Below are 12,629 nucleotides of genomic sequence, written 5' to 3'. Positions count from 1 at the left end.
GCTTATGAAATTGGATTTGTTGTCATGATAATGAGGTCAGACACAAATACTGGTGTTAGAGGAAGGACCTCATTTTTGTTAATAGCTTGTGAAATGAGTGGTGAGTATAGGCCTGAGAAGAATGATTTGTTAAGAACATGCACTGACAATAGAAAATGTGAATGCCCGTTTAAGTTGCGTGCAAAGCCAATTTTAGGAGGAGAATGATGGATGGTGAAGTTAATTTGTGGGATTCACAATCATGAAATGACAAAGTCATTTGTTGGGCATCCATATGTGGGTCGACTGAGTAAAGATGAAAAGATTGTTGTTGCTAATATGACGAAGTTCATGGTGAAGCCAAGAAATATTCTTTTGACGTTGAAGGAGCACAATGCTAATAGTTATACAACAATCAAACAAATTTACAATGCCAGACATGCTTACCGTTCTTCCATAAGAAGGAGTAACACTGAAATGCAACAACTCATGATGCTGCTTGATCGAGATCAATATATTCACTGGCATAGGATGAAGGATGTAAATATTGTATGTGACTTGTTCTAGAGTCATCCTGATATAGTCAAATTAACCAATTCTTGTAATTTGATTTTTTTTATTGACAGTACCTACAAAATAAATAGGTACAAACTGCCATTGCTTGATATTGTTGGTGTTACACCAACATGAATGACATTCTTCGCTGCTTTTGCTTACTTGGAAGGAGAACATCTTAATAATGTTGTTTGGGCTCTACAACGGTTTTAGGGTCTTTTCATGAAAGTTGATGCACTCCCTGGGGTTATTGTTACAAACAAAGATTTTTCTTTGATGAATGCAGTTAAAACTGTATTCCCGGATGCTACAAACTTGTTGTGTCAGTTTCACTTTGACAAAAATGTGAAAACAAAGTGCAAAACCCTGGTTGCTCAAAAGAATGCATGGGATTATGTGATGAAGGCTTAGGGAAATTTGGTTGACTGTCCATGTGAGAGTTCTTTTGATGAGTACCTTAAAAACTTTGAAATAGCTTCCTCTTCGTGGCCTATGTTTGTGGACTATGTGTGTCAAACATGGGTGATTCCGCACAAAGAAAAATTTGTGAAAGCATGGATCAACAAAGTGATGCATCTAGCAAACATAACTACTAACAGGTATGAATATTGTTTTTTGTTTGTGTTGATTTGTTTAAGTGTTGACTTAAATGAAAATGTTGTGGTTGTTTATACGTTGTTGTATATTTCATTTGTAGGGTTGAGAGTGCTCATTGGTCATTAAAGAGACTCCTACAAAACTCCCTTGGTGACATATGCAGTGTTTAGAAAGCAATGAACAACATGATGACACTTCAACACACCCAAATTAAAGCATCTTTTGAGACAAGCACGCACGTGGTTGGACATGTATTTAAAGTTACCTTGTACAAAAAACTACTTGGCATGGTATCAAGGTACACTTTAAATGAAATTGCTGCTGAGTATGAGCGTGTACCTTATGCAGGCAAAAACCCTTCACATTGTGGATGTGTCATGAGGACTACCCACGGTCTTCCATGTTCATGTGAGTTGTCTAAATATGTTGTTGGCTCCATACCACTGGAGACAATCCATATTTTTTGGCAGAGACTTAGTTTTTCAGATCAAGGGTTATGTGAGGCTGAGGTGACCATAACTGAGGAGATGGAAATCATATCGAAACGATTTGAGTAGCTCGATGTTTATGGCAAAGTATATTTGAAGGCAAAGCTACGAGAAATTGCTTATCCTAATTTGAACTCTATATGTCTTCCTCCAGAAAAGGTGAAGACCAAGGGTGCTCCAAAAAAACCACTGACCAAACAACAAAAGTCAACAAAACGTGATCCATCTTATTGGGAGTATGTTGATGCGTTACACTCTGAAAAATAGTAATTCTTTAGTGAAACATAGTGCATAATCATCTGAGCAACCAAAATAGAGATGGAATATTCCAATGTTGGATCAATTTCATCCGTGCATCCAGGACTCTATTGAAAACATTATTGATGTCAAAGCGGATTGTAACTGTGGTTATCGTGCAATAGCTGCCTTATTGGGTATGGGTGAAAAATCATGGTCATTGGTGCGCAACCATCTACATAAAGAACTGATAAGCTGGTCAGAAGAGTATATCAACTTGCTTGGTGACATAAAGAGATTTGAGGAATTAAAGTGTTCCCTACTTGTTGATGGATTATCTATGGTGCGTAAGTTTATTGTTATGTCACTTTTTCTTAAAATAACATTTAAGTAACCGCTATTTGTTGTCTGTTATGTGTAGGTTACCATAGACAAGTGGATGAATATTACGGATATGAGATATGTCATTGCTTCACGATATAACATGATCGTTGTTTCTCTTTCATGACAACAAAACATGATATTTTTTCCTCTTAGAAGTCAACCACCACCAGATTCTTCTGTGCATCACGTAATATGCTTTGGCCATGTGTATGAGAATCATTTTGTACAGGTAATTGCATAATTATTATTGTCGCAACCTGCCCTCTGGCGGGGGTCACGAAAAAGGCCTCTCGCTTGGGCCAAGGTTTATTCGAAGGAAAACGCGTGGAGTCGCCACCAACGTTTATTCGAGGAAAACGTCGGAAAAACCAAAATGGAAAAGGTCGAAGGTCTGCGTATTTTGAAAATGAGGGTTCGGGAGTTGTTTATGCACGGGGAAGGTAGTAGCATCCTACACACCCGTCACAAAGGACGACAACCTTCAACCAAATGTGCAAAACATGACCTCAAAATTATGTATTTTCCCTTCTTATATTTTTTATGTATTTTTCCTTTTTATATTTTTTTACTTTTTGGGGTCGACGAGGGTATTGCCCTCGCTCCTACGTATCCTCAGGTGCGATGGGGAAATCAGACCTACATAGTTCTTTAAGAACTGAACGTTGGTTAAAGTGTTTTTATCTTTTTTGAAAGATTAGTTTTAACCGAACAAAAGTCATTTAAGGCGTTGGACCTTGAAACGACCTCTTGATTTTTGAAAGGAGAGAATCGTTAAGGCGTTAGACCTTGAACGATCTCTTATTTTTTTGATGAAATGAAGAAGTTTATGAGTTGGTTTTATTTGGTTTTGACTCATTAATCTTCAATCCCTTTTTTAAAGATAACTTGCGGCATTATTGACCGGTTAAAACTTATTTTGCATTGATGAAAAAAGTTTACGACACAAACGATCGGTCGAAACTTTATTTAAACAGTGATTAAGTGAGATTACAACACAAATGATCGGTTGAAATTCATTTAAACGGTGATTAAGTGAGATTACAACACAAACGATCGGTTGAATTTTATTTTAACAGTGATTAAACGAGATTACGGTATGAACGATCGGTCAAAACTCACTTTAAACAAAGAAAAAGATCACCAATGATCAAAGAAGGAGATGAAAATGCACAAACTATAAAGGGGACCCCTAAGGGTCAATAAATCAAATTCAAATCCTTAAAAGCAAACACTAACCGGATGAAGAACGAAGAACGAAGAACGATGAAGAATGGATGAAGAACGACGAAGAACGTTCACGGAATTGGTTACAGAAACGTTATGAAAGTGTTACGGAAGCACCTTAGCCTTGATTTTCTTCTTCTTTCTTCTTTTTTTCACTAATTTTAAGTGAAATATGCTTGCCAAGGGTGCTGAACCCCTTCCCTTTAGCCTCCCACGCCTTTTTATAGCCAAAATAGGGGAGGAGCTTGCCACCCAGCTTGCCCAGGCGAGCTGGTGGCTTAGTGCAAAAGCAACATGCTCGCCCAGGCGAGCTGGTTGCTTCATGTTGAAGCTTCCTGATGGGCCTAGTGCTGAAGAACACCCCCTAAATTGATCTTTTCACCACCATTTTGAGTTTTTTAGCTCATTTCCTTCCGAAACATCGCGAAATCTTACGGGTCACGCAACAATTGGCTTTAAGTAGCTCAACGTGACCGACAAAAATTCGCATATCGACAAACAATTATCCCCGGACGAAATTAGGGTATGACAATTATGTTAGTATAAATGCTGACAATGTTGTTGGTTATCTTACATTGAATCTGTTTGTCGTTATGTAACAGGTTTTTTTATGAGACCATTGTCCTTTACCACCATTGGCGTTGTTGTGGAATACACATTGCCATTATCAAGCAAAGCAGTGGTCCACCCCATACATAGGTAAAATGCAGTGTTACACAAATTTGTCTAATTTGTTGATTTAGGTGAAGAATGAACATAAAATATGTTATTTCCACTGACGTTTCTATAAATAATTATTTTGTTGACATTTTGTTACGCTATGCATGTTATTTCCACTAATTATTTTAAAAGTTATGACATAAATAAGTACCTTGAAAATAATAAACATACGGTTTCATCAGCTGATGGACACCAATTTAAACATTACATTAACTTACAATGTAGTTGAAACAAACAGAATATGCATCAAAAACTACAATTAACTCATACTAGTTTTGCATTGAATCATGTTGCGATTGAGACATGTCGTCTTCCATTTTGATTACCGGTTTACTAAAAATAGCTAAAATTTCTATTAGGCCAAATTGTTTCCAATAGTTAGACTGTACTAAGACCTTCAACACGTCATCGTCAATTTTTAGCTCAATTATTTCAAATTTGATAACTTTTTTTGAATACCCAGAATGACCTGGCTATCAAAAAAACAATCACCTTACCGTTTCTGATTCATGAATACCATAAGGGGGAATCCCTTGAGGTGCAACTTGCTTGATCACATCCTTCAGTCCATTGATGTTACATCCTGAAGGAATGTCAAATATTTTTGGATTTTTTCCAATGAACGAGTAACTCACCAAGTCACGTTGGTGTGGCATGTTCCACCTCCCATTGTAATATAGCAGGGCATCATAAGTAGGAGTCATAGTGACTTGAAGTAAGTTTAATATACCATCTGATGTTCTATCAATGATACATAATAACTCAATCGAGCCAACACGCGATTATTGATCATTACACGTTAACATTGTGTTAACATCATCATCATTTTTCAATAGCATAGATTGAAAGACAAATTGGTTATCTGCATCTGCGAATGGCTGTCGGTAGTAAATTTCATTCAAATATTGATCATTGGTTAGTTGAAGGGTATTGTGTATTATGCTTTTTAGCGTTTCAAAACCACAATCATTAGGTACTCGAATGTGTATCGAAGTGAAACTTTGGAAATAAACACTAGATTCATTGTGAATAATCGATCCATTTGGAAAAATAAAAGCTAATATGGAGTTGACAATTGTCTGACTGCTTGTTTCTCCCAAAAATATCATAGTTTCTTGTAGAATTTGATTTCTAAAGGTATATTGGACAAGAAAATGTGATTGTTGAGAGTGTTGGTGTGATATATATAGATGTTGTTCAGTGAGACTAATTGTGTTATTTTTTTAAATAGATGCGTGCCACTTACTATGTGTTGTCAAGTACAACAATGTTGTGTCATGCTTTAATATTGCATTAGACATGCATTGTTACTATTAGAACTAAAATAATTGAGTAGTCATTTCTATGTCAGTATGTAGGTGTAGTATTCATTTTTTCTAAACAGACGTATACAATTCACAATGTGTTGTCAACTTTGAAAATGATTTATGATGCTTAAATGTTGCAAAAAACATACATTCGTAATTTGTTATGGACGAATTAATTTATTCCTCAAATCAACATTAACGACTAATTAACGATAAACGGATAATAAACATTTGTATAAAATAATTAAAAACATGTCCATAAGTAACACACCATTCAGTGTCAATACATAAATGTACCAAATAAATAAATTATCCAAAAAATTGAAATAGACATATATAAGGCAAAAAAAAAAAACAACTTCAATGACTGTCCGTATGCCGTCTACGCCTTGATCTGTGACCTACAGTTGGTTGACCAATGTAGCTTCTTGCGATGCTCAGACATTCTTCAGCAACAGTATAGACTTCTATTCCTTCGGTCAGGATCCTCAGGTTCAGTAGCCTCTCCAACTTATCAGCAATTGCTACATAACCATCCTAGTTAGTGAAAAAAAAACATAACAATTGCTAGTAATAAAATAGAAAATAAAACAACAAACACAAAATACCAAAAAAAATATATTACCATTGCATGTCCAGGACGATGCACATCAACGTATGCTTCATCAGGTGCCGCTGCTGCCACCGGTTACTAATGCACATCTGGTTCAACAAATGTGTCATATTGCTGAAGCAGCGGAACTCTAGGAGGATCCCTTGGCTGTGCAGGAGTCATAAATGGATGCGAAATGAAGTAGAACCACTCCATGTAATCTGACAAACACTGGTCAGACACTACACAAATTTTTCCTACAGGTGCAATGTAGTAAAAAAATTGCATCTGTCTAGCATCAATTTCTTCAACAGAAACCGAAGGCACAGTAGGATGTGGCGGAATAGTCTGGATGTACCCAAACTGTTGTACAACCCTCTCTGGTTGGTGAATGACCATCAAGGGACCCCATCTGAGACGACTGGGAAAAAGGAGATGACCTCAAATTCTCTAAATGAACAGTGGTCACCATACGGAATTCAACACACAATGTCAGGGGTCAGTCTGCCTAGACGCCTGCGATAAGTCGACGTGGGCAGTGCCTTGCCAGAGGTCCATCGGCATGCACGTGGTCTCCTCTCATCATAATCCTTGGCAGCTAGGACGGAACCAACAGACGAGAAATGCTCGTAGATCCAACACTAAATATATTTTGCAAACATATTCATTAAAATAAGCGACAACATATAATAACCAACACCAATGAAAAAATGTTTTATTAACATTTGAACTATCTTGTAATAGAGTGATATATCCTGCAAGTCGCCTCGTCGTGCTCTTTGACGCCTCATTTAAATTATCATACATATGCACAAGTGCAGTAGTGCCCCAAGCATAAGTTCCACTCTGCATCAAGTCATGCAGTGCATCCAAGAATACCACGTGCACGTGTATGACACTTTTGTTAGCGAAGAGTTTGCTTCTTAGTAGATGCAATAAATATGCTTGCGCTGCTACAATCTAGTGACATGCCTCAGTTTTCATCTGATACACATCTTGCAGCCACAATAGTCGAACATAAGAGTCATGACATTGAATCGTCTCAGCTTTTGCCTTTGCAGTGCTGAACTCGAGTAATTCCACCAACACATTGACAACGTTGTCGACATGAATTTGCTCGAAGCTGTGGAACGCCCCTACAATAGGCAAACATAACAACAACACCACTTCATCCAAGGTGATAGTCACCTCTCCGACGGGAAAATGGAAACTACTAGTTTTCTTATGCTAGGATTCCACAAAAGCATACATTAGTCCTTGATCGCCCGTATCTAGGGAACATGCGATCAAAGGACTTAGTCCGCTGGCAGCCACAAGGCCTTCAATCTCTGGAGCATGCCTCCCGAACTTAGTCATCTTCCGTCCATGGGAAGATAGCTTCAGCTCAGGACGTTCCTGCAAACAATAATATTGATCATGTAACAAAAAAATAATAAGTTGTAAACTGTGTGGTCTATCTTTTTTAATATTTACATACCCCTCCATTCCAAACTCTCAGAGCAATGTGATTTTCAAAATCTCTCGAAACTGAAGTGTCACGGGGTCCGCCTGGAAAACCCTTAACATCAGTAACAACTTCTTCAACAGGTGGTTGTTGCTGCTCTTCGTTTAAATTCTTCGCGGCCATAGAAGAATCCTCAACAACACGTGCCTGTTGTCGCTGCCTACTAGCAAATGCGGCAGGCCTTCGCTGCTGGGGGCATCATTATCATCGTCACTTGACTCCCTCCTCCCCAGGGCTTTTCCTATTGCTCGACCTAAAGCCTGTTCGAGACCTCTAGTTCTAACCATTATCTGCACAATATTTTTTTAACTAACAAATTTAAAATCTTTTAAATTTTCATTTAAATCATTTTTTAAAACAAATAATTTTAATATATTTTAAAATTTTGTTTCAACAATTCTTTTAAACTAACTAAAAATTTAAAAATATTTTAAATTTTGGTTTCAATGATTTCTTAAAACTAACAAATTTATTATCACTTTTAAATATTTTTTAAAACTAACAAAATTAAATTATTTAAAATATTTGTTTCTATATTTTTTAAAACTAAAAAAATTAAATTATTTTAAATATTTGTGTAAATATTTTTTATAACTAACAAAATTAAATTGTTTTAAATTTTGGTTTCAATATTTTTTATAGCTAACAAATTTAATATATTTTAAAATTTGGTTTCAATCATTTTTTAAAACTAACAATTTTAATATATTTTAAATTTTGGTTTCAATATTTTTTATAAATACCAAATTTAATATATTTTAAAATTTGGTTTCAATCATTTTTTAAAACTAACAATCTTAATATATCTTAAATTTTGGTTTCAAGAAAAAAATTGAAAAAAAAGACCATACGGATTGCTAGATTGCCTGTTTGTATGGGGTTTTTTCACAAACAACAATCCCATTCATTCAACGTGCCATCATTCAAACAACAATCATTTAAAAAAAACAATGCAAATAGGAAGAACGCAAATGCATCATTGAACCCAAATGAGTACTTACCTCGAAGGAGAACGCAAATGAAGAACCAACAAAGGAGCAGGACCCACGAAGGAGGAAGAAGAAGCAGCAACGAACAAAGAAGAAGCAGGAATGCCAAGAGAAAGAAGAAGCAGGAATGCTGCAGAGGAAGAAGCACCAACCCGAAGAAGAACGCACACACATAGAGGATGATGTCATGTGTCAGTCTCATATTTATTTTTCTCAATTAAATGTAATTAACTTTATTTTTATTTATTTTATTCTTCTCTATTAAATGTAATTAATTTAAATATTCATTTCAATAACGTTACAAATGATACCAGAACTAATTATCTATATTTCAGATAGGACTATCAACAAAGGGTTTTAGCCAACAATAAAGTTGAATGAAGTATTGTAGAGTATTAGTTGGTGAGACGTTGACTCTCCAAACATTACATAAATTGTGATTATATATTTATATATACAATTTGATTTAAGATTTGCACTTCAATGTTAAGTCAAACTGTTTATAATACTCAATTATCAAACACATAAATACATGTGAAATAAGGGTGAGACTCATAGAACAAAACACAAGTTCATAAACAACTTATCACAAAGACTATTAAATTCACATTTCATAAATTTTTGGAGTATTTTTATATTACTTTTTGGAGTATTTCATAATTCACATTTCATAAATTCATATATATATATATATATATATATATATATATACATTAGTATATAATATATTTAAATATTTATTGATGTATCTACTAATGTGTGTGTATATATATATATTGGGAAGTGTTGTTCTAGTTAAGATTTTCTTTACTTTGATTATGCCTTACATGTTCCCTTTAACTTTCTTTTAAAATAATTGATTTAGTTCTTTTTCTTGTTTTTTTAACCATGTTACTCATGATACAAATTATCTAATGACTTTGTTGATGATTAATTTTATTGAAAAGTGACATTTGTCCATGTTCCAACATATTCTTTTTCTAATAGATTTTTAAATTAATTAATTGAATATGTTAAAGTTATCACATATAAAAATATTATAAGTAATAAAATCAATTTATTAGAAATAGTGATAGAAATTAGTAGAATCGTTTGGATATGTTATAGGTATCATGTGGTTTAATTTAATTTTTTTTATTTGATTTAAGTATTAATAGTATAAAAACTAATAATTTGTAAATTGATTAAAATGAATGTTAACTTAATTTTTAAGTAATAATATATTAATTATAATACTTAAATTAAATTTTTTAAATATATTTTCAGAAGAAAAAATGTATAAATTTTTTAAATAATAATATAAATTTTTTTTACAGTAAATACTAATAGAATAACTATGTTAAATATTAATAAATAATTATATTCCTGTTTTAGAAAAAGTGTATCAAAAATTTAAATAATTGTGTAGAATTTTATTACATTAAATACTAGTAGAACAATTATATTAAATATTGGTAAATAATAGAATGCGTATGGAAACCCGTAAAATGTCACGAAAAATTATATCTCACAAAAAAAGAATGTATAATCCATAAATTATAACAAATAATGATAATCAATAAAATATTATCATAAAAATAATATATTAAATAAATTGAATATCATATAATATAAAATTTTCAAAATCAATTTAAAATGTAATGAATCAATTCACTCTTGAAATATTTTTCAATTAATAATTTTTTAATCTCATACATCATTTAAATTATAATTATTACCAAATAAAAGAAATATCTCATTTAATAGTATCATGATCAATTGATGAAATAGGAATAATTAAAATGAATTGATCAATGTTATTTAATAATTTTGGAGGGAATTAGTATGAAATTATCACTCTATAAAATCAAACTTTCTTTATATATATATATGTATGTATGAGGATTGCTAAAATATTCTTACTCTTGTTTCGTTAGAGTATTTTAGCACCTTACACCAAAATTTATGGAAGAAAAATAGTTATTTCTTTTATTTTACTACATTGAATTTTGGGATATTTGGGTAATTTAATCTTATTCTTTATTAAGAAAAATCATGGATAAATATATACTTTTATCCTTGAATTTATTAGATGCTTAGGTTTATATTGATAACAATTAATTATGGTGATGAAAGTTGAATGAAAAATAATTGTCTATAGAAATGAGAAACATTTTATTTTATTTGAAATTAAAATTAATTAATTTATTATATTTTATTATGTTAAAATTCTAATAAATAATATTATAACAGTAACAAACAATAATATAACTAAAATGAAAACAATTAACATATAAAAATTGAATTATTTTTTTCATAAGAATTAAATTAAAAATGTGTATTATTTAAGTATATCGATACCAACAAATAATTTATTTTAAAAATTCAATATATTTATTTAATTAAGGAAGAAATTAAAAGACAAAGAGATACAAGATGAGTCATTTTATTGAACCAAAAATTTAAGATGAAATTAGATATTTTTGTTTTTCAGCTTTTATTGTATTTTATTTTATTTTGTATACTCTAATATGACTAATATAATGGGTGAACTATATTTTATGTTAAATTTTGTAGGTAGTATATTTTTAACTTATAATAAGTCATATCCTCTAATACTTAATTATTGAACAATAATGTGAAAACGGTAAAAAGCTCAGCAAGCTCCAACTCGAAAACAACAAACATAATAAGAAAATGGTTCTAACACTTTTATTTTCCATCCTCTTATACTCAATCGTTATAATGAGTCAACTTTTTTTAACTGACTTCTCATTATTACCATTATTTCATAAAATAGATTCATTGATTGATTAATTAATTAATCATCTAACATTCTACACATATAGCATATAAGATAATAACTTAATTTGGATAAAATATGTAGTTTGGAACCTTATAGAATTTTATTAATATTTTTCTAGATTTAACATTTATTATTATGATGTAATAACTCATAAGTTAATTTCATATTGATAATATAACTAGTCTTGAATCTGTGCGTATGCACGGGTCGATCTCACATTAGCTTCGAGAGTAAGTTACATAATTTTATAATTTATTGTTATGTTTAACATAAATATATATTTTAGTGGAATGCAATTTTTAGGTTAGTAAAAGAATAAATAAATAAGACTGTACATATTTTTTTAATAAAAGTCTTTTTATTTATTTTTAATAACAAGTTTTTCATAAAAGTATAGAATTATCCCAAATGTAGTTGCATATAATTTAATTTTTTTTTTCAAAAAGTGTAGAGTATTAGACACAGATGGGATAACATTTTAGCAAAAGAAAGTGATTAGTTAGAAAATTGGATTTATTTTTGCAAATTGAGTTAATATGTTTCATAGAATTAGTAAATACAGTAATCTATTTTCAATTGATTTATTATAAGTTAATTAATAATAAACTTTATAAAACATAGTTAGGTTATACTATCTATTGTCCAAATCACTAATACTTTTATACCTGATATAAAATGCGCTTCAAATTGTTATCGTATATATGAGAAATTTATAGTAATGATTTAATTGCATTGCTATTAACCTTACTAACAGTTAAAAATTACATACTAACAATCAAGCAAAAAGGTTAATCTTATTCGAAGCTCTTAATTTGTTGCTAATTCATTGAGTAGCCTTTTCTAAAAAATCCATATGAACAAAATACAGTAATATATAGATCACTAAAATGATCTTTGTTAACTTCATTTTTGTAAAAAAATCTATGTTTTTATGAAAACTGGATAGAGCCTAAAGACTAAGAACTTTTTTAATGGCGAAAGATCAAAGATGTGTTTCACTGTGATTTTTAAATCAGTAGGTATGTAAAATGAGAATTCATATTAAAGGAAAATGAAAACAAAATGAAAAACAAAATACCTCTTCTTGAATTCTTCAATGTCAATAATTTTGATGCTTTAATAAGCAACGCAACATACCCTTAGCACTAACTAAGGCTTTCACCATCGTAAAAATATGGCAGTAATTAGGTATATGTTGTTATTTGATTTATTTAATTTTGTTGAATGTGATTTTTCTATTGTATATTTTCTTCCTGAACCAAATAATA

At 31.5% G+C, this 12,629-nt stretch overlaps 1 protein-coding gene across 1 annotated transcript; it reads right to left on the bottom strand.

The window, feature by feature from the left end:
• Positions 1 to 6,562: 6,562 nt before the first annotated feature.
• LOC114397190 lies at positions 6,563 to 8,765 on the bottom strand. Its single transcript, XM_028359294.1, has 5 exons — positions 8,589 to 8,765; positions 7,561 to 7,773; positions 7,364 to 7,478; positions 7,056 to 7,219; positions 6,563 to 6,724 (listed from the first exon to the last, which is right to left on the bottom strand). The coding sequence occupies exons 1-5, from the start codon at positions 8,763 to 8,765 to the stop codon at positions 6,563 to 6,565; spliced, it is 831 nt and encodes a 276-aa protein (XP_028215095.1).
• Between the last annotated feature and the right edge of the window lie 3,864 nt (positions 8,766 to 12,629).

This window comes from Glycine soja, chromosome 18 (genome assembly GCF_004193775.1).
Source record: "Glycine soja cultivar W05 chromosome 18, ASM419377v2, whole genome shotgun sequence".
Taxonomy (NCBI): domain Eukaryota; kingdom Viridiplantae; phylum Streptophyta; class Magnoliopsida; order Fabales; family Fabaceae; genus Glycine; species Glycine soja.
Note: the sequence above shows the minus strand (reverse complement) of the source record. Positions and strands in the feature narration are given on the sequence as shown.